The sequence below is a fragment of the Diplotaxodon limnothrissa genome, linkage group LG10 (assembly GCF_057381915.1).
Source record: "Diplotaxodon limnothrissa isolate DT_005_m linkage group LG10, D_limnothrissa_male_GT1.1, whole genome shotgun sequence".
Classification (NCBI taxonomy): Eukaryota; Metazoa; Chordata; class Actinopteri; order Cichliformes; family Cichlidae; genus Diplotaxodon; species Diplotaxodon limnothrissa.
In genome coordinates, this window is record NC_140605.1 from 8,919,841 (window position 1) to 8,941,621 (window position 21,781).

At 40.6% G+C, this 21,781-nt stretch overlaps 3 protein-coding genes across 4 annotated transcripts; 1 reads left to right on the forward strand and 2 right to left on the reverse strand.

The window, feature by feature from the left end:
* Window positions 1–2,149: 2,149 nt before the first annotated feature.
* LOC146623855 (polyubiquitin-C) lies at window positions 2,150–4,640 on the reverse strand. The gene is made up of 2 exons (XM_085364331.1): window positions 4,557–4,640; window positions 2,150–3,892 (listed from the first exon to the last, which is right to left on the reverse strand). Exon 2 carries the CDS (start codon window positions 3,882–3,884, stop codon window positions 2,511–2,513), a length of 1,374 nt encoding a protein of 457 aa, XP_085220457.1. The 5' UTR covers window positions 3,885–3,892; window positions 4,557–4,640; the 3' UTR covers window positions 2,150–2,510.
* A 244-nt stretch (window positions 4,641–4,884) lies between these two features.
* Window positions 4,885–8,466, forward strand: cenpv (centromere protein V). Of its 2 annotated transcripts, none has more exons than XM_085363389.1 (6): window positions 4,885–5,004; window positions 6,763–6,844; window positions 6,950–7,042; window positions 7,189–7,258; window positions 7,929–8,043; window positions 8,260–8,466. In XM_085363389.1, the coding sequence occupies exons 3-6, from the start codon at window positions 6,951–6,953 to the stop codon at window positions 8,406–8,408; spliced, it is 426 nt and encodes a 141-aa protein (XP_085219515.1). In that variant the 5' UTR covers window positions 4,885–5,004; window positions 6,763–6,844; window position 6,950; the 3' UTR covers window positions 8,409–8,466. The 2 variants fall into 2 exon arrangements, with proteins under 2 accessions (XP_085219515.1, XP_085219516.1); XM_085363390.1 differs by lacking the exon at window positions 4,885–5,004 and adding an exon at window positions 6,477–6,559.
* A 216-nt stretch (window positions 8,467–8,682) lies between these two features.
* pigl (phosphatidylinositol glycan anchor biosynthesis, class L) lies at window positions 8,683–21,560 on the reverse strand. The gene is made up of 7 exons (XM_085363391.1): window positions 21,302–21,560; window positions 19,276–19,375; window positions 12,660–12,750; window positions 11,527–11,594; window positions 10,682–10,713; window positions 9,382–9,515; window positions 8,683–8,864 (listed from the first exon to the last, which is right to left on the reverse strand). The coding sequence occupies exons 1-7, from the start codon at window positions 21,558–21,560 to the stop codon at window positions 8,736–8,738; spliced, it is 813 nt and encodes a 270-aa protein (XP_085219517.1). The 3' UTR covers window positions 8,683–8,735.
* Window positions 21,561–21,781: the final 221 nt, after the last annotated feature.

Sequence of the window (21,781 nt, forward strand, 5' to 3'; positions counted from 1 at the left end):
TCAAATAACCCACAGGTGAGATAATCAGCCCAGGTGCACAATGTTGGTAGGCAGGAGATGGAGGAAGAACCGCCTCTGAAACACAGGGTGTAGTTAGTACGCACACACACATACACACACACACACGGAGAGAGAGAGCGAGAGAGGTGAGTCTCTCTCTCACACACACACACACACACGGAGAGAGAGAGAGAGAGAGAGAGAGAGGTGAGTCTCTCTCTCACACACACACACACACACGGAGAGAGAGAGAGAGAGAGGTGAGTCGGCCAGGAGCACTGAGGGTCCATGACACTGTCTAGAATCAAATTTTGACTGTGACTCAGTTTCCATCATAATGCCATGCATACAGTGACCTGTTGCTTACAAACATATTAAACCTTTTTCACCTACCTAAACCTCTGTTCAACTCTATCCAAATTTACAATTATACTATATTTATATTATAAAAACGACCCAAGCACAACTATTGTAGTGTCTAAAAATTATTTAGACCTAATAATCACAGATTTCAATAATTTTATAGCCTTGGGTTAGTTATCAAATCTAAGGCCAAAGCTCATACATGTCCTTCCTTTATTGTGCAGATTCAACAAGGGGCAGGTACCTCCGTTCAAAGAGGGGAGAAATAGACTTCGGTGTTACAGCTGTAATTTAAAACCATGTTTGGAGTGCAGTGGATCCTGTTAAATGTCACAGTTCATATCAATGCATATATTCTCTTTAGAACCTCAGCTGACATTTTGAAGTGAGTCATTAGAAAGAACACAAAGCAAGCATGAAACCTCATTCTTCCTGCACTTGTGTCTCTGTCCATCCTCCTAATTGCTTTTCTGGATTGACGTTCCCACATAAACACTGTTTGTGTTGACTTTGACTACACTTTAACCCTTTAGTTAAATGTCTGCCACTTCATCACTTTCTTGCCTTTTCCGTCTCCCAGTTATAAAGGGCAGAGTGGATGGGAACTATCATATTATTGATTCTTAATCATTGACTTATTCATTTGTTCATGTGTGTACCCCTTTAATCCTGCAGTTGGAGATGGGTTTAATTACTTATATAGTCATGGGTAGCTTCAGCTATGATAACTAAAGCTTTAGTAATACAGGTGTGTGATTCCAGAAAGTTTTAGAAAGATCATCAGAAAGGTAGTTCAAGAATAATAGCTGTTTAAGTCCACAGCTAGGTTAGTTAAAATATTAATACTCATATGAGATTATTCAGCTGGCTATGCAAGAGTACAGAGGAGGACATCATGGCTGACTCAGAAGAGATAGTAATAAGGAAGAAAATTAAGAATAATTTCCTAGATAAGCAACAGAGCCTCATTGCATAATATTCCAGTTTATTGTGAAAAACAGGAAATAAATCATCTGATGATAATATCCTATTGGGGAGGATCCCTCAGACCAACAACTGTATGGAAAAAAAAATCATTGATCTACCACTCATTAAGCATTTTTCAATAGGTATGTGTTACATGGAGAGGCTTCTTATATTTAAATGTTAACACCCTAACAGATGTTTTGTGAGCCAGTCCAACCACATTTACTGTTTTAGATGATGGTGAACATAAGCGCACAGGTATATGTCCCAATTGAAATAAGACATGGCAAACTTTAGCTTATTTTAATATGCTTATTGTTTACTTTGAGATCAGTTTCCATCTAAGCTTTCTTCTACGATACAGTAGTGTGCACATGCCAGGAATAAACCCTTGATGTTATTTCCCAGTATTATGTCTACCATCTTTCCTCTGGGTAACCTGCTTGATGTCAATAGATGGCACAGCATCTTTGCAAATAAAAAACCCTGATAACCTTCAGCGTTCTCCAGAAGGTGAACCTAACCATACTACCGTTTTTGCAATGACTTAGCACTGAAGCGCAGGCAAAGGTATAGTAATGTCCTTTAATTCAGGACCCTTATCATGAAACTTTGTTGTAGCTAGTAGTACATGATGTTAATTCAAGGCAATATTTAACTAATTTGCATTTATTCCTAATGTATTTTCACATTCATACATGAAAGGCTGTATTTCTTGCATGTCATATCTAGCTGTTTACATCTAAACATGCATGGAACCAGAAGTCCTTTGGCTGACAGTTTATAAAAGTATTTGTTCTAAAAAAAAAAAAAAAGAAAAAAAAAAAGTATGCTTTGATTATAATCTATGCCACAGCTTTACATGAATCATGGTTCAAGGCAGACATAGTATAGTTGTGTTTTATTCAGGAGAAAAGTTTAAAGTTTGCAGGCCTGTTCTTTTTCAACATAAACATATCTCCCCCCCAAAAAAAATAATCAGTGTCTCACACCCTATTGCTGTCTGTCATATACAAAAAGCAGCAACACTTAAATGGCGTTCAATCCTTTATTGATATGCAATATTTGGTCGAAAAAGGTTAAAACTTAGCAGTGGGTAACAATTTCGTAACAAGGCATTCATACCATCAGCTGTTTATTTTAAGGAAGCAACATTAATGGAATTGTATTGAATCATTTCTTTACTGCCCACCCCTGAGACGCAGAACAAGGTGGAGGGTGGACTCCTTCTGGATGTTGTAGTCAGAGAGGGTGCGGCCATCTTCCAGCTGCTTGCCAGCAAAGATCAGCCTCTGCTGGTCAGGGGGAATGCCTTCCTTATCCTGGATCTTGGCCTTGACGTTCTCGATGGTGTCACTGGGCTCAACCTCCAGGGTGATGGTCTTGCCAGTGAGGGTCTTCACGAAGATCTGCATGCCACCCCTGAGACGCAGGACAAGGTGGAGGGTGGACTCCTTCTGGATGTTGTAGTCAGAGAGGGTGCGGCCATCTTCCAGCTGTTTGCCAGCAAAGATCAGCCTCTGCTGGTCAGGGGGAATGCCTTCCTTATCCTGGATCTTGGCCTTGACGTTCTCGATGGTGTCACTGGGCTCAACCTCCAGGGTGATGGTCTTGCCAGTGAGGGTCTTCACGAAGATCTGCATGCCACCCCTGAGACGCAGGACAAGGTGGAGGGTGGACTCCTTCTGGATGTTGTAGTCAGAGAGGGTGCGGCCATCTTCCAGCTGCTTGCCAGCAAAGATCAGCCTCTGCTGGTCGGGGGGAATGCCCTCCTTATCCTGGATTTTGGCCTTCACGTTCTCAATGGTGTCACTGGGCTCAACCTCCAGGGTGATGGTCTTGCCAGTGAGGGTCTTCACGAAGATCTGCATGCCACCCCTGAGACGCAGGACAAGGTGGAGGGTGGACTCCTTCTGGATGTTGTAGTCAGAGAGGGTGCGGCCATCTTCCAGCTGCTTGCCGGCAAAGATCAGCCTCTGCTGGTCGGGGGGAATGCCCTCCTTATCCTGGATTTTGGCCTTGACGTTCTCAATGGTGTCACTGGGCTCAACCTCCAGGGTGATGGTCTTGCCAGTGAGGGTCTTCACAAAGATCTGCATGCCACCCCTGAGACGCAGGACAAGGTGGAGGGTGGACTCCTTCTGGATGTTGTAGTCAGAGAGGGTGCGGCCATCTTCTAGCTGCTTGCCGGCAAAGATCAGCCTCTGCTGGTCGGGGGGAATGCCCTCCTTATCCTGGATTTTGGCCTTGACGTTCTCAATGGTGTCACTGGGCTCAACCTCCAGGGTGATGGTCTTGCCAGTGAGGGTCTTCACGAAGATCTGCATGCCACCCCTGAGACGCAGGACAAGGTGGAGGGTGGACTCCTTCTGGATGTTGTAGTCAGAGAGGGTGCGGCCATCTTCCAGCTGCTTGCCAGCAAAGATCAGCCTCTGCTGGTCAGGGGGAATGCCTTCCTTGTCCTGGATTTTGGCCTTCACGTTCTCGATGGTGTCGCTGGGCTCAACCTCAAGGGTGATGGTCTTGCCAGTGAGCGTTTTCACAAAGATCTGCATGTTTGCGCCTGTATAAAATTTGATGGATATTAATTAAGAATTAAAAGCAATTTAAAACATTCCACATTACTCCAACACACACACACACACACAAAATCAGATAAATATGAATAAATAGATAAAGATGAATTATTGATTAAAAAGCTCTTTACCCCCCCCCTCCCCCCCCAAAAAAATAAATAAATGCATTAGAAATTACATTACTTTAAGTTTAAGCTCAAATATGGATTAAAAAGAAATTCTTTAAAAAAAGAAAAGAAAAAAGTATTAAATAATATTACTATGAAGCGCCTAAGAATGAGAACAGCAGGAGCCATTTCAGCCCAAGCGCCATTTTGAGATCTCAGTGACCTTCCTTTTGTTCAGCAGCCGGTAATGGAGGTTACTGGAAATGTTGAGTCACTGCTGTAAGCGAACGTTACCAAAACGCTGCTGCGTAACAAAAGGGTAGTAAAAAGAAAGAAAATCGACAATGGAACGACGACGAAATACGTATTAACTTTATATAAGAGAAAAATATAATTCGGAAGAACTACTGTATTTTGGAGACCTTTGTTACCTCTCGTTAGCGCAACCCAAATATCGTTCAACACAATGATACTAATGCAACATATTTATTAAAAACAAACGTTTCTGGAATATCAAAAGATATAGAAATAGGAAAATACTTACGACTGGTAAGTGAGGCGAAAAACTGCTCTGAGGCACGAAATTGTCTTTCTCTTTTCTTTCACGTAGGTAGGTCTGCGGGAGCAATGTCTACCAGTGTGTTATATAGTATGGAGGTGCACACGTCATCCAGAAATCTCCATCCGCGTCAATAAGTAGTTCCCACCCTCCCAAAAGTCACTGCTTCAATATTTATAAGTCCAATATTTATAACTTAGTTCTACAATAATATATTTTTTTTAATTATTTTACTCATAAACGTAATTATTTCAAAGTCGAAGCTATTACGTTTGTAAGAATGCACTCATAAATCCTCCACCGCGGAATGATATCATCTATGCACTACGACTCTGGAATTTGCTCGAACCAGCACAGCAACGGGAATCTTCCCCGAGCTTCTGATTGGATGACACAGTTGTTTGTTTGATCAGCGATTGGTTGCTGTGTTACAGTAAGTAACATTTCACGATAAAGTTATGGTTATGTCCAATGACTGGCTATGACAATAAGGTTAAAAAAGGAGCTTAAACGTGACCTAAATCGACAAACCATTATATATATTTTAGGCTATAGAAGTATAGGCTACGTGTCACATTCAAGCGTCGCGTCATGGATATAGATTGAAAAATAAGAGTTCGCCATGTCAGAATGACTATTCGTATGACTAACATACCGAAGACTGACATGTACACTCAGGAAGTGTGTTCATCTCTATCAGATATTTCAACCTTTAACAGATGGCAACGCGCTTAGTAAATGTAATAGCAGCTGACGCGACAGCGGGATATTTTAAGGCGGAAGTTCGCCTCTATGGCCGACCTCATTTATTTTTTTTAGCAAGCCACACTGCGCATCTAAAAAAAAAAGAATGCGTTAATGATGAATAGTCAGGACATCAGTACAAAATACTGATTATGGGCACACCGTGTATGCATAGATGCACAGTATATGCACACCTAACGTTGATGATAAGCAAGGTTTAGCAGACCTGATGTGCTTATTTGCTGTGTTGCCAACTTATAGGGATCTGTTACTGTGTAACTTAAAATTAAGTAGCTTATTCAAATGCTAGCTTGGTTTATTTGAATCTAGTTGTTATCAGTGAAAATATGCACATAAAAGTTACTATAAAGTAAAAGCATGACTAGTATGTTTCTCTTTAGTCTCATGATGCACATGCACAGACAGGTCATTGTCAAGTCTCCACTGGAGAGATAAACCTGTATGGGGGGTAGAAATTCAACTACATTATCTACATTGCTGAACACAATGATAAACAATTAGTTTCCTCATAGAGTATAATAAACTTATTCAGGCCTCACAGACATATTGTTATCTTTGTGGCTTGGGCTGAACAGTTCTAACAGCTTTAGTGTAATGCTTACACCTACTTTGTAAGTCCCTCAGGTAATATGACATCTCTTCATTTTATTTCCATGAGCAATATCAAGAAAACACGAGTTCATCTAGTTTCAGCATGTTGTCAACACGCAGTTGAAACTAGAACATTCCAACAAGGTAAAGTCAGATTGAACATTGTAGGGAATGACTGCAGGTCATTAAGTGATCTATCTGTTTAGAGCATCTAATTTTTTGTATTTCCTGGTTTCCAAAGTTTATTTCCAGGACTGTAATTACTGATCAGTGCCCACTTTTAGCACCCACCACTATTTAAGGTAGCACTGTAAACTAAATCAGCTTGGGCTCATGGGGCCTTGTGGGTTTCTATTTTTGGGAGTTTGGCTATAATGCAGCTCTGAGAGCCCTGATTCAAATAAAATATGTATTTGGGTCACAGCATTCTGTTAGCCCACCCCTCTGGCACTGTGTCATATGAAACCCAACTCATGATGCACCACGCCTTTGCTTTCCAACACAGAGCAGGGCATCTGGCTGATCTAGTTCTGCCTCTGAGGAATGTGTTTGTGCAAGCCTGCTGTACCTCGCCCTGCCCTTTGTTATGTGGACTATCTCAAAGTGTTCCAGGAAAAGATTGCAAGCAGGAAGTAGGTCTGGTTAACATGGAATCAACATGTTCACACCTTGGAAAAACAAGAAATCGGACTTTTATTTTAAATATAAAATGAGTACATGAGTTGCTGTGTTTGAATCAAAAGCTTAGCTTCTGTAGGTAAAAGGTTCTTTATCAATTCAAATGTGGTTCTTATCAGAGCTGCACTTTAATCAGGTTCATTGTTTTCCATGGCAGGATGACTGGAACTTTTGATTGGGAGCTCCACGTCAGCAAGTTTCACAACTAACATGTGACACCCTTTCAACCTGAACTTTATGTAAGACTTGGATAGAGACATTCTAGCATTTTCCTTCACGTGGCTTAAAAAGGTGAATCCTTACCAAATCTCACTGTAAATGTATTTATACTGATTCAATTACAGCATGGACCTGGTGAAACATACAGGTGGCTGCCACTGTGGGGCTGTGCGATTTGAAGTCTGGAATTCCCCAGACCTCCATGTTTTTCATTGCAAGTATGAACAATTAATTCAGTGATAGAAACTAGGTAGTAATTCTGGAACATAGCCTAAACGTTCAAATATCTTATTCATGCCATGTTGAAGGCATTTCAAACAACAACGTACACTTTAATCCATATGAACTGATATGTTCTCTCCAGTTGCAGCATTTGCACAAAGAAGCAAAATCATCATTTCATTGTGCCAAAAAATCGCTTCACGCTCTTACAGGTAAGGAACTTTGTTTGAAACGCATTGTTTTATTTAATATACAGTACTGTGCAAAAGTCTAGAGGCACCCTTATTTTTTATGTATTGCTTCCAAAGGAGCCAGACTCTTCTATAATTTTTCAAAGTGGTCTTAACCATTAATTCTTCAGGCTTTCTGAAGGTTGTCAAAAAGCCGGAATTAATTATTCGTGAAGCCACTTATGGCTTATGAATCTATGAATTATTCAATCATAAAATAGCACCTGACTCAAGCTGTTAGCTAAAAACATGGAATATCTTGGCCTTAAAAAAAACTGAGGAAACTGTAAGGTGGAGGACAAAAGAATGACTGGCAGGCCTGTCTCCAGCAGATGAGCAGTATCTGAAAGTCATGTTCCTAAAAAACAATCCCAGACAATTTTTCCTGAAGACTATTTAAATAAATTACAGGACAGTTCGTCTGGAAGAATTCAGGCTGTGTGGAAGAATAAAGGTGGCTATACCAAATACTGACTTTCATTCAAATCTACTTTTGCCTTATATACTGTATTTCGATGTATGTTTGCACATATATTAAAATTAATTACTGCACCTAGCAAAATTAGGGTTGACCCAAGACTTCTACAATCCTGGATATTTAAAATTTACATTGAATTTTAGCATACTTTGTTTTGTTTTTTTCCATTCTTAGGGTTTGGAAAATCTGACCACGTACACATTTAACACTCATGTTGCAAAACACACCTTCTGTAAAACCTGTGGAGTTCAAAGTTTCTACACACCACGCTCCAACCCAGACGGATATGGTATGACCCTGACAACTCACCGACACACTTGGTCTCATGTGTTGTAAACAGAATTCAACACCCCGCTAATGTTTACTCCATACCAACCAACCCAGTTGTCTCTTTAATGTCATGTTTTTATGCTATTTGTAGCAAACAGAAACTGTATGTTCACAGTGGGATTTGAATGCAAATCAAATGACAACCTTCTGTTATTCATGTCTTCATCTCAATTAGGCATTGCTCCACATTGTCTGGATCCAGGTACTGTGCACAGTGTCACAGTGGAGAACTTTTGTGGGGAGAAGTGGGAAGAAAGTATGCAAGTTCACGAAACTATCAGAGACATGTCAAAACCAGAGGAAAACCAACCTACTGTCATATAAGAAACTTTATTTTTCAATCAGCATGACATCAGAAACATTCAACAGTACTTTCATTGGTCTTTAAAGTAATAAAAAAAAGTCATAACCCCTTGGAAAAGCTTAAATACTCTATATTTTAATACAGTGCTGTGACTGAGTCAATAAAAGTTTTTCTGTAACAAAAAAGGATGAGAAGTTTCTTCTATTATTAAATATTATCTAAAAAATAACAGTGTTTAAGAAAAATGCATATCACCTACTGCTGTTAACAGAGTATCAAAGACATTTGTAAACAGCTTCTAAATTCCCTGTAGTGTAAGAAATGTGGCAATCAGTGCATCAGAGCTTTTAATAGATCTTCAGGTTCTTTGGTCCCTGAGCAATGGTTTGGAATGTGTTTATGAACATGTAGCGTGAGAACGTGATGTAGAGGTAACGAAACCACAGCAGCTGAGTGCGATGGCACAGCATGGCAGCCTGAAAAAGACACAAAGTTGTTTTTAAGGGAGATAATACAACTCGCACTTCTCGCTCTACCTCTGAGAAAGAGTCCAGCCACCCTTTAGAGGATGTTCATCTCTGCAGCTCGTATCTGCGATCTCATTCTTTTGGTCAATACTGAGAGCTCGCGGTTGTAGATCAATCGATAAATCAACAGGTTTGCTCTCTTGTCACCACTACAGATGACTACAGTGCGTGGATCACAGCAGACACGCCCAATCTGCCTGTCGATCTCCCGGTCCATTCTCCCCTCAGTCACATTAACAGCAGTGTCATGTTATCTAATATAACATGAAAACATTTCCAACAGTTTCATGTTAGATAAAATGAAACTGTTGGAAATGATAACAGATAATTGACAAATGTACCTTTCCTTCAAAAACAGGGACAGTTTGAGTGTTAGTGTAGACTGTACATGATCTTATTAGAGTGTGCACTTCTCAGAGTAGAGAACAAAGTCCTGCCAACACACAGTCTCTAGTTGGAGGCTTACTTTGGCTTGCTTGTAGGGCTTTGAGCCTATAATACAGCAGACACACGAGGGCAGAAACCAGCTGAGGGGAACATCCAGGAAGGAGATGTACTTCCTGAGAAGGCCAACGGTCACCAGGGAGAGCAAAGTGCAGTCTGGGAGAAAAGACAGAGCTGTTAATGTTTTTAAATGCTTATTTCAGAAGCATACAATTAACGAGGCCATCGTCCAGGTGCCACGCCAGCACAACGTCATTGTTTGTGATACAGTTCGTTTGAAGTGAGAATGCCTGGTACTGCTATGCTACACAAAAACACAAACTGTCAGTACTTCTTTCAGTTATTGTCTTGTGGCAGAAACACGTGAACCTTAGAGGTTTAGGAAAAGAGCAGGGAGCTTTGTTTTACAGCTGAGTGACGAGGATTAATGTCACTCTGAATTCTCATCTACTTCCCCTTTACTGTAAGACCAGTCTAACAGCTGAGGTGTAAATTCCTACTAACAAAGAACCACAGTTAATGGCATGCTGCTGGTCAAGATCATCCACTGAGCTCATGTGGGCAAAGCGGATTGACGAGCTTCTACCACAGAAACAAGTGTGTTTGTGTTTATGGTGTGGGTTCATGATTACCTGAATGTCTGTTTCTTATCACCTCTCTCCTCAAATATGTATGCTTTGATATGGCCTGTGGGCTGTAATGTTTATCAGATAAGCAAATAAGGTTGTGTAGCATGGCCCCCCACCTCACTGACCTACTTTTCCTTCTACATTCTGTTAGAAAGAATTCCCAGAATTTATCACCACAAGAACTTAGAAAAACAAAGTGAAAATTTAGTCATTTTGGAAATTCCTTTAAAAAAAAAAAAAAAAGATTCACAAAAGACATTCTAATATCTGCGGTCAACAAGTCTTCAGAAGTTTGATGGTACATTCTTATCACATTTAGAGTTTAGGTCCAATTCATTCTTCCTGCTGCCACCAACAGACCAGCGCCTTTAGTGGAGATACAATGCTCATGGGGCTTTTATGAACAGTAGAGGGCGCTGTACATTAACAAACCAGCCAGTGTACTTTGCATGGTTCTCTGCAAAAACGCAGCTGGAGAGGTGCCGTTTCTCCTGTGAAAGAACTTTGCATTTTAATATAAAGTGCTACCTAAAGCTTTCATGGTGATGAACATATTCACAAGCATACTGTACTGTAAGCAGGATAAAGTACCCCAAGAATTACTTTTACAGACGACTGTTCTGAGAGTGATCAGTGAATCTAACGCTCCTAAGCTTAGAAACCTCTTAAAAGTTCTCCCAGTGTCAAACCTACCATTGGGTACTTCTCCAGTGGAAGCGAGATGCCTGTAAGACAAAATAGTGAACATCAGTGCTGCACACAGAAAATGTCATGGAAGTGGCCACTGTGTGTGTCGAAGGATATATCAAATGCTGGGAGGTTTTTGGAAGTTTTCCTGCACTTGCATTTTTTTATGCAATGGTTATTAACACGCTGACAGAAAATGACAGCACACTGTCAAGATTTAGAGGCTGTGAAACTCGCACTCAGCCTCTTCCCCTTTTGTGTTCCAGTCAAATGGGAATTTCCAGATTCGATCTGGAGAGCACAAATCTCATTAAGGCCCACAAATGAACAGAGAGCCTTATGAGAGAAAAGAGCACGGCTCACTGCACAGACAGGTAAGTGTGGTACAGGGACTACGATGTTCTCTTCAGTGTGCAAAACACTTTTTCTTTTCTTTTTTTTGGTTTCAAACCAACAGTCTGATGCAACTTCTTGCTTGGCCGGCCTCTCCAAACCAAAGCTGCCCTCCCACCTCACCACTTCAGGGACAGGATTTACTGTTGCTCGCTGGGAGCAGAGCCGAGTGCCTCTGAGGACTCTGTTTGGATGACCTCTCAGCTATGTAACAGACCAATTCTGAAAAACATGGTGTGTGTGTGTACTTGTGGGGAAACATTTGGAACGATGGATGTTGATGTGGGTCCAAATGTTCAGCATTTTCCTGGATTGTGTTTAATGATAGCAGGGTGAATTGCTTTCTGTGTTTAAGTCACAGAGTATCCCCTCAAAATGGCATCTTAAAGTTAAGGAACTGAAGAAATAAAATAAAAAGGTTTTCCTGATGGCAAAAATCTTTAAAGTCCTTCCTGTACCTGACGGCGTTATAGATAGCTATGTGATTGGCATGGCCGCTCACGCCGCTTCCATCGAAGGTCAGCACCTGAAACAACAAAATATGTCACTGTGTGGGTGAAAAGCCGAGTCTGGGTATCTAGAAGCTGAGGCAAAGGCAGCAAGAAAGATTTTCTTAGGTTTATGTGTGTGACTGTGGAGGCTTTTTGGCAGCCGACAACTGATATTTAAAAGCCTTTTTTGTGCATGCATGCTTGCGCACCAGAGGAAACAGGTGAAAAAAAAAATCAGGTCAAAGGGAAGAGAACAAAACTCAACTAAAAGACTTGAAGTGTTTGCTCTGCTCAGGCGATATTCTACCATGACTTTGCAATCAAGCACAAGTTTAAGCAGCCAAACCAATATGTTATAAATAACGCATGATCTTTGCATCTAACTGCAAAAACACTTCAACCAAAGAAACAACATTATTCAGTTGGAAAAAAAGGAAATGGAAGTCTGTTTCCTCTGTGCTTTCCCCTGCTTATATTCATTAGAGAAAATGTTTTCTTTGCAACTGAAAGGACTCTTTAAGTTACTTTTTCACTAAAGGTGCTTTTGGCTGTGACGCGTGACAGGATGGGAGGAGACTGCCTGTTTGTTTGTCATCTTTGATAGCCAAAAAAGATCAGCAGCTAAAGCAGAATAACTCAGTCGTGCTTCTCCATTTTCTACCATGAAGACCCCCACCCCACGCCATTACTGCTGCTGTGCTTTCAGTGACTATTTTTGTTGTTGCTGAGAAAGAAATTGTCCAATTCTCAATTTACATCATTCCCATTAACTAATAGTGCGGAACTGCATTGAGTATGATAAGAATCTCTGCATACACACAGAGCACAGGCCATTTCCCCCTGGCTTCAAGGAGCCTCAAAATGCAGTCTAGTTAGGACTGAAAAGGAAGGCAGCTGACAAGGTTATTATGCAGACCACCGTGAAACTGGGATAATCAACAAGGAAGCTGCGGTGCCAAAACACATTGTACAAAGAAAACAATACAGTACATGTATTTCTAACATATAATGGCGGGGAAATTGTGCGGTGACACCGAACAGGAAATGACACAAAAGCCACTTCTTTGAAAGGCACGAACCAAACACAGAGTGGGGCGTACCATGTTGATGGAGTGAGCTCTTATGTGCTTCAGGATTTCAGAGGAGACCAATGAGACGCTCCATTCTGCTTTGGGATCATCTGGGAGTTTTCTGTAGGGCAAAAAAAAAAAAAGGAAGAAAGGGACTGCGGTTATGTATCCAGTTAGTATTAAAACAGAGTTATACAGTGTCTGCTTTGTAACCAGTTTGAACATTTAACACAGCATTTTATATATATAAAAAAAAAAGGGCTGTTGTAGAATGCAAACATGTGGGAGCGCTGGGAAATACAGAGGTTATGGATCTGAAGGCCCTTAGTATTGTGTATATCTGAAACGCCTGGAGGCCCTCGTTTCCACAAACATCACACTTGGCCTGCTGACTCTCTTGGCCCACTAACATGCACACTCCCTTTAGGCTATAAAACGGAAGCACTGCTTTCTATGGTTGTTCAATGTCCTAAACTCGGGAGACAGAGAAAAAAAGAAACACAATATAAACACACTCACTTGCCACTGCATTAAGTACACCTGCTCATTAACATAAATATCTCATCAACTGATCCCTCAGTGTATTTAACCTTGTAGACACGGCCAAGATGACCTGCAGAAGTTCAAACTGAGCATCAGAATGGGGAAGAAATGTGATTTTAGTTACTTTGAACGTGGCGTGGTTGTTGGTGCCAGATGGTCATAAACGGCTTATTTGTCCTGCATGAGTATCTCTACAGTTTACAAAGAATAATCAGAGAAAATATCCAGTGAGCAGTTGTCCACTGGGTGAAATTTCTTGTTGATGTCAGAGCAGAATGGCTAGAAGATTGTTTGAAGCTGCTAGGAAGGCAACAGTAACTAAAATAAGCACTCATAATAACCATAGTATGCAGATGAGCATCTCTGAATGTGCTGCATGTTGAATCTTGAAGCAGATGGGCTACAGCAGCAGAAGACCACAATAAGCGCCACCATCCCATGAGCATCGTTTAAACGTCAAAGGCCACCCGTGTTTGTTGCTGACCACGTCCATCCCTTTCTGAGTTATCCTGTTGGCTGCTTCCAGCAGGATAACTCAACATGCCACAAAGCTCATATCATGACCTTGACAATGAGTTCACTGCACTCAATGGCCTCCACAGTCACCAGATCCCAGTCAAACCTTCGGGATGTGGTGGAAGGGTAGATTTGCATCCTGGATGTACAATCGACAAATCTGCAGCACCTGTGTGATGCTGTCATTCCGATATGGACCAGAATATCTGACAAATGTTTCTAGCTCAAGGTAAACTTGTGGCATGTGCGTGTACAAAGTCAGGGAAGAAACAAAAATATTTAGAACAGCAGTTTATAGAGTGATGTTGTTTTTTCTTTCAAGGGAAACGTATAGATAGGGAGATACATCAATGCCATGACATACTGTTGTACACTTGGGCTAACATGTGGGTGGAACATGTGAGACTGCATGCATGCAAGTATGTAGAGCCAGTTGCCGACATTTCTTAAGTTAAAAACAGCAAACATTTGCCACCTGCATATTCTCCAGTATGAACATTTTTGAGTCTGTTTACAGGATGAAAGAAGGTGAAATACATACACATTGTTCTCAAATCCAATATTCAGATTTCCATGTATTGTGTAAATTTGTGTAACATTTTTTCTTATTTCATTTTAATTGTATTTGTGAAGATACAAAGTAAAAATGTACCTATTTTGAAAAACATTCCAAGAATTCCTGAATCTGGAGCTCCATAAGTTAATCACTTCTAAATTGGGCCAAGCCCCATCTCTGGTAAAATTTGCACCCAAAGCCATCCAGAACATTTGGAGATTGATAGTTTGTCTCCTTGGCAACTAGCTGCAGGCTTGTATATAGACCGTGCATGGAATGGGGGTAGGTGTGGCTGTGTGTCAGCAGCTGCGTCCCTCCCCTTCATTGCTAACAATGAGCAATGAGTGGTCAGGCTCTGCTGTAAGAGGTGGAGGATGGGGTTGGGTTGGAGGGTTGACTGTGTCATCAGAGGGAGGGACAGAGGGTTAGGGGTTCACAGATAGTTTAAAACTGTCTGTCTTCGAGTGAATGCCCCACTCTTGCACTTGGATACCAGTGACCTACATTTAATAAGAGCAGTGTGTATGGACCTGCTTTGGGCTAAAAGAGAATAAAGCCAGAGTGAGATATTCATGATGCATTATTCTCACTGCTGCATTTAATTGTTTATTACTCAAAACATTTTGAATGACTCTCGATAACTGTAGCTGTGTGAAAGCTGGAAGAGGAAGGAGGAGAGAAGAAAAAAAAAAAAGAACAACAAAAGATAAAAGACACCTGACCTTTCTCAAGCAGGATGTAGGCTGAGTGTCAGCTTTGCCATGGCAACAGTGCAAAATGTCCTAAAGTAACCTCCCCAGCTCCCTTTTGCAGCTTTGCATGTGGATGTCTAATTGCTTGCAGGCATCTGTATGCAGTTGTTGAACTTTGGCCCACTAAAGGGATTCTGTGTGTGTGTGTGTGTGTGTGTGTGTGTGTGTGTGTGTGTGTGTGTCAGGGAGGGCTTGTTTAGTCTGGTCACATGGACCACAGGTCTATGCAACTGCCAGACTTCTGTCCACACAGTCAGATTATATGTCCTGCTGGGAATGGCTGAGATGCCACTACGCGCCAATTGTACGCCCCTAATACAATTGGCCAGTGTAATAAGGCAGTTACAACTATAGTAACAACACTAGCTTACACGTGACGTTTCATGATAATTTACAGACATGTGCGGCTGCAGGTATGGCCAATATTTACCCATATTTAACTATTTGCAGAAAAAGAACCATGATGGAATAGGTGTGTGCTATTCACCATGGAAATTATTATCTTACTGTTGTTTTGGAAGTAATTTGTGCAGAAAAAGACAAAATTCAAAATTTGTTGTTGGCTGCAAGGTTCGGTGAATGGAAAACTAACAGTGTGACTACACAGAGGCCGATCTGTGCTGCTGACAAATGAATCTTGAGTAAAAGTATAGCCAGAGGTACTGACCTCTGGCTATACTCGGGCTGGAACATCTCATCACGGTTTACTTGGCCCTGCCATGAGCTTATAAATCAGCCAGGACTATTTTTAACCACTGATCAATGTATATTTAATGCTTGTGTGTGGATGTGCTGTCTCTGCTTGCGAGTACCACTTTCCTTTCCTGAAACTTGTGCTGAGCTCTGTGTTTACATGACTACAGAGAACTACACTAATCCAATTGACAACAGACGCTATTAGTTGATTGTTTACTTCTGCGAGAAGCTTTCTGAGTACACGTGAAATATGTTAACAGGGAAGTACAATTATTGAAGTCACAAAGAAATGAGGTAAGCCAGACAGAGTGAGACTTCACTTTAGTCTGATAGATAATGTCATGAAGAAGAAGAATGGCTGAATTTGTGCAGCGAGCAGCTATAATCAAGTTCCAGGGAGCAGAAAGAGGTAATGCCGGAGCAAGTGGAGAGGCAGCAGAGCGTGCTCAGATTGAGCTTGATCACAAAGGCCCCAACATGCACCGGGGCCCCTAGATACTGTCAACACAGCTGTCCTATTCAGTGTGCACTAAAGGGAAAATCATAATGTAAAGAAGAAGGCGCATGTTATTCCTGTGATCTTGGAGAACACTGATACAGTTGTGAGTGAGTACCATCGAAATCTGACATATAAAAAACACAATCCTACGGCCTGCTTAAAAAGCAGAAAATCCAACAGGGCCCACCCAATCTTAAATCTTCACTCTAATCAAAGTACAAGAGAGAGTGATGTATTTCCTTAAAAAAATGTAATTCAAATATACATAAACAACAGAGGCCGTAGGTTAAAAATTGCTAAAGCTACCCAGTCACATGCAAAGTGTTACTCACCTGCCACTGGGGCACAAACTTCAAAAGAAGAGCAGTAAATTTAGGTCAGAGCAATGAGTAATATCACAAAATCACCACCAAATATAACTACAGCTCACCTACAGTACCGTTGTGGCCCACCAGGAGGCCCCACTTTGGCGACAGTGGGAAGGAAAAACTCCCTTTTAACAGGAAGAAACCTCCGGAAGAACCGGGCTCAGAGGAGGGGCAGCCATCTGCTGTGACCAGTGGGGGTTATTATGTACAGTCAGCACATTATTTAGTGTTAGTTAGTTAGTGGTTGCATTACAAAAGGAGCCACATCGAACAAAAACCCAACAAAAACTCTGTGGCTCTAAACATCAGCTATTTTCCCCAATGACTAAAGCATATGGGATCAATGTTTCACAGCTGGAGGGACCAAAAACAGAAGAATTGTAATATTTCTTTATATCCTTTGGATCTTTCCCAATCCTCTCCAATATAACACAGCAACTTTGTGAAAAAGGCTCAAAAATTAGAGGCTGAGCCCAAGTATGCATATTTTTATGACACACTGATGTACAAAAGAATTCACTTATTAAAACCTGCCCAAAATAATCAACCAATTAAATAAATCAGTCTGCTCACTTCCCCCCTTACGTCCTTGTTTGGAGGGGATCAGGTGCTTAATATCAGCTATCAGTATCACTCCCTGTACCCATCTGACAAACCACATAATGATCGCCAAACATCGCCAAACAATTTTATTTTAGTGAGATTTACAATGACATATATGCGTTCACATGAGTATCCAATATTTATGAATATTAGAAACACACCTCAGTATAAAAAATAGATTATAAAATTAGGCAAACGTGAACATTATAAGCTTAATGCGGCTAAAAGATGTGCACAAATAGACGCACACTGATTCTCCTATTCAAATCGTAGAAAAATGCCTCTAAATCTGATGGCTACATAGCCCTATCCCTGCTGAGATTATGCCTAAAAGACAGCACTGCCTGTGTAATTGAGCACTGTTTGACTATTGTGTGTTAGATTTCAAACTTTGAACTTGAACAGAGGGGGTTAAGAGCAAAAAGCCAAAGACTGGCTAGCTGTGTACAGACACACTAAGGGAAAAACATTTTGGAATGACCTACATTAGCAGTGCTTAGAGCGTGGCCAAAATGTATCCCACAGTCCTTGGCAGTTGCCTTCAGTAGACATGGACAAGAGGAGGAGGGGTGGGATAGATCGAGAGAGCACGAGAGAGGCTGACTGTCAGAGAGTGGAACTCAGGCTCTTAAAGTGCTGATTAGGTGTGTGTTTTGGGCAAACAACAAAATACAAAGAAAGGGAAAATGGGCCACACTCCAGTTCAGCAGAAGTGCAGAGAGCCCTAAGATCAAAGTTCAGCTATATTTTGTGTGCACAAGATGATAAAATGGGAAGTGTGTGCATGTGAGTTCAAAAAAAGCACACACACACACACACACACACACACACACACACACACACACACACACACACACACACACACACAATACTCTCCAGGGCAGACAACCTGGGCAGTCTGCCAGCTTATAACTGAGTTCCAGGTTAGTGCAGAGTTCATACAGCTCTCCTGGTGAGCCAACATGGAGACACTCACATGTAGGCAGCCCTGATGTTCTTAGAAACCACAACATTTTCAAGAAAAGCTGCACAGTTGATCCACAGGAGAGGGGAAAACAATACTCTTTACCATTACCTTTTCTGTGTAACTTGACCTTCTATTGTGCTTTTAGCTGTAGCATAACCTGTTCTGTGTTTCTGCAACAAAACTGGAATGCACGGGCATCTTTCTTTCCGCAAGAAAATTGTTGTGCCACCAAAGAGTGACACAGTTCTCTTTAACCCCTGCCTCCCCGAGACACACACTTTTATAGATTTTCCAGTAGAACTAGCATTACTAAAAGGATCACCTCGTACACATCACTAAACCTTTAATTGACATAAATGTCAAGTTTTGAACACAATACTGAAGAATAAAGGGCTTTATTTAGGTCGCGTCCCATTTTATATAATTTAATTCCGTATTCAGGAGAAAAATATCATCATGCAACTAACATGATAAAACTTCCAACAAATACTTTCAGCTCCGGTACAGACATCCCAGTCTGCCCAGTTATTTTTTCCCAGGGATCGCTAACTAATCCTTTGTGACTGCTTAAACAGGCTGATTGATTGCTCCGGGTGTACAAACAGGCAAATGTTCTTCTAAAGACTTTCAAAAGTAACGAAATAGATACTTTAATGATAATTTGTTCTATAAATACTTGACTCTTTCAAAGATGCACATTTAAATAGATCTGTATATACAAGCTGTAAATGGATAAAAGGATCAATAGACTGATTCCGTGATGGAATTTTTAAGGTCTTTAAAGAGCCTTTTGTCCCACAGGGCTGACCCATCGCTGCCTCCAGAGCCTACTCATATATTTCCCCTGTGACACAAAGGTAATATATCAGGTCAGGCTACATCGGAGCTGTCACAGTGAGAATGGGAGGGTTGTGATTTGTGGTCAACTCTCTTATTTGTTCTTATAGACACTGGTTGGCAGGGAGGGGGTGATGAGCTCCAGCAGGAACACATGCTGAGACCTGACTCCTTAATTGAGGGCAGCATACATCAATGGACAACGCACACATCTGTATATTTAGTGGCACAAACTCCCAGATTGTGAAAGGCAAAAAACAGAATGACTCTTATTTTTATGTTGCATGCTTGGGGTAGATGGCTTCTTACTTGTGGTTTATGATGATGATTCTGGACGCTGGTATCCCCAACACGGCACAGCTGTTCAGAAGTTCTTTTGTACGCTGAGCTCCTTGATTGTAGTAGTTTCCTGCGTAACATGTAGAGGTCACATTAGATGTTAGATATGGTATTATCGCAGTAGATTATGTATAATTAGCAGTTTTTATAGTTTTAAATATGGGGGTGGCGTACAGATGGCCTCTGGAACAGGACTGGGGTTTCCCAAAGAGAACTCTGAACAACAGCCATGTTTCTTGTTCTTGTACCACTTATTGGGAAGCTTTGATTGCACTTCTGGTACCTGACAACTTGTTTTTAACTTAAGCAGTGCTTGTCACAAAGGATGTAAGCTTAAGGTAGGTACTAAAATCATTCAAAATTCAAAAACAAAACAGAAGAAGAAGAAGAAGTAAAATAAAAAGGACATAGACAACAGTGCAATGACATACAAAAAATGAACATAGTTCACAACATAAGGGAAGGTATGAAGGTACATCGATTATGTTCTCTTTCAGTTCTTATACTTTTTTTATATTTCAAACCAAATTGCAAAAAATTGGAAATGCTGTCTGAAATGTGAATAAAAACAGAATGCAAAGATTTGCAAATCTCCTAAACCCATATTTTCTTCACTATAGAAGACAGGTAATATATTATATGTTTAAATAGAGGGATTTTACTATTTTATGAAAAATATCAGCTCATTTTGAATTCGATGGCAGTAACATGTAAGAAAAAAGTTGGAAGGGGGCAACATAGGGGTAAAAATGTAAGAAGTTCTACAAAAACTAATGGAGAAACAAACTGCAATTAATTAGGTTAACTGGCAAGAAGGAATGATTGTGGTTGGGTATAATAAGAAATATTAAAGAGGGAGTTTCTCTGAAGTAAAGATGAGCAGAACTTCCATTGTCTGCAAAACTATGTTTTCAAATTGTGAAACAATTTCAGAATAATGTTGGTCATCATAAAATTATGAACACTTTAAATATGTCATCATCTACAGTACATAAGATCATTAAAAGATTCAGAGAATATGGAGAAATCTTTGTGAGCAAAAGTCAGCACAGGATGCTTGACCCTGAGACAGCATTGCTTTAAAAACAGGCACGGTTTTGTTATGAAATCACTGCATTTGATCAGAAACACTTCCCAAAACCCTTGTCTGTGAACACAGCTCACTGTGCCATCAACAAATGCAGGTTAAAGCTCTAACATACAAAAAAGAAGCCATATCTGAATGTTGTCCAGAAACGCAGCTGTCTTCTCTGGACCAAAGCTGATTTAAAATGGACTAAGGAAACTTGGAAAGTTACTGTGATTACTGCTTGTTGTTAAAAGAAAAAGAGGGGATGGTGTATAGTAATAAACATTGCCCTGTCCCACTTTTATTGAGAAGTCTTACTGCTGTCATATTCAAAGTGATTTTTTTAAGTGCATATTTTCTCAGCTTAAACATCTGATATGTTTTCTATGTTCTATTATGCGTAAAATATGGTTTTGAGCTTAGCAAATCACTGAATTGTGTTCTAACTTTTTACACAGCATTTTAACTTTTTAGGAATTGGTGTTGTACTCCTGAAAGATGCATGAGCACTTGGTACTCTTGTGGTGTAATAACTGCTGGAAAATTAAGGAGCTCCTGTATGTCTGCAGAGCATTGCATGCACTCAAACGGGATGGATAAATCATTAAATGTGCTTGAAGTTACGGTTTGTTCACTCATTTCTCCTCTGCCTGGATCTGCTCTGTGTGCATACATTTATGTTGGATTTGAGGTGTGGTGACAAATAAGAACAACAGGGAGCAGAGGAGAAAAGCTAGTGTGACCCTAACTGACAGTAAAACAAACAAACAAACAAACAAAAAGTGGGTACAAGTCTTTAATTGGTCTATATATAAATATATGGTTCTATCCGATTAGCAGGTAGGACCACTTTTCATTTTAATTTTCTGTATCTTTATATTGGTTTTTTTTCTTGAGTATGCAAATATGAGTGTGCTGTCACCGTACCTTCAGACAAACAGAGCAAATGTACGGTGGCATTTAATTCAATGAGTCGTATGATCGTTGGCGCGAAGAACATACACTCGTCATCCGGATGCGCAGTTACGACCAGAGCTCTGATATCCTCGCCGTTTGTTTCTCTGCTTGATGGAGCATTCAATGCACGCTTCAACGACTTCACCAAAGTCCGCCGATGTCGAAAAAAAATGCATTTTATCAAAGCCAAATAGGACAAAATTATGATGACAGCCAAGTACAAAGTCATTATTTTGACCGTTACCGCATAAAATCCGTGTAAAAACAAAAGCCTGAAGTGTAAATGGTTCCATGTGTAACCCCCCCCCCCAAAACAACACCCCTCGCGCAGTCTTTTAACTGTTACTAACGTTAGGCATTTATTAATTAACGCAGCAACTGGAAGTATAACTCAATTCAACAAGCATGGGTTCACATGTTTATTCCCACGATTGCCATATTTTTGTACTA

Excerpts from the sequence above, each read along its gene's own strand:
- LOC146623855 (XM_085364331.1), bottom strand. The coding sequence starts at position 3,884 with ATGCAGATCTTTGTGAAAACGCTCACTGGCAAGACCATCACCCTTGAG.
- cenpv (XM_085363389.1), top strand. The coding sequence starts at position 6,951 with ATGGACCTGGTGAAACATACAGGTGGCTGCCACTGTGGGGCTGTGCGA. Across the intron at positions 7,043-7,188 it reads CTCCATGTTTTTCATTGCAA|TTGCAGCATTTGCACAAAGA; the intron begins GTATGAACAATT and ends TGTTCTCTCCAG. Across the intron at positions 8,044-8,259 it reads CTCCAACCCAGACGGATATG|GCATTGCTCCACATTGTCTG; the intron begins GTATGACCCTGA and ends CATCTCAATTAG.
- pigl (XM_085363391.1), bottom strand. The coding sequence starts at position 21,560 with ATGACTTTGTACTTGGCTGTCATCATAATTTTGTCCTATTTGGCTTTG. Across the intron at positions 9,516-10,681 it reads CACTGGAGAAGTACCCAATG|ACTGCACTTTGCTCTCCCTG; the intron begins GTAGGTTTGACA and ends CTTTTCTCCCAG. Across the intron at positions 8,865-9,381 it reads AGCCCTACAAGCAAGCCAAA|GCTGCCATGCTGTGCCATCG; the intron begins GTAAGCCTCCAA and ends TGTCTTTTTCAG.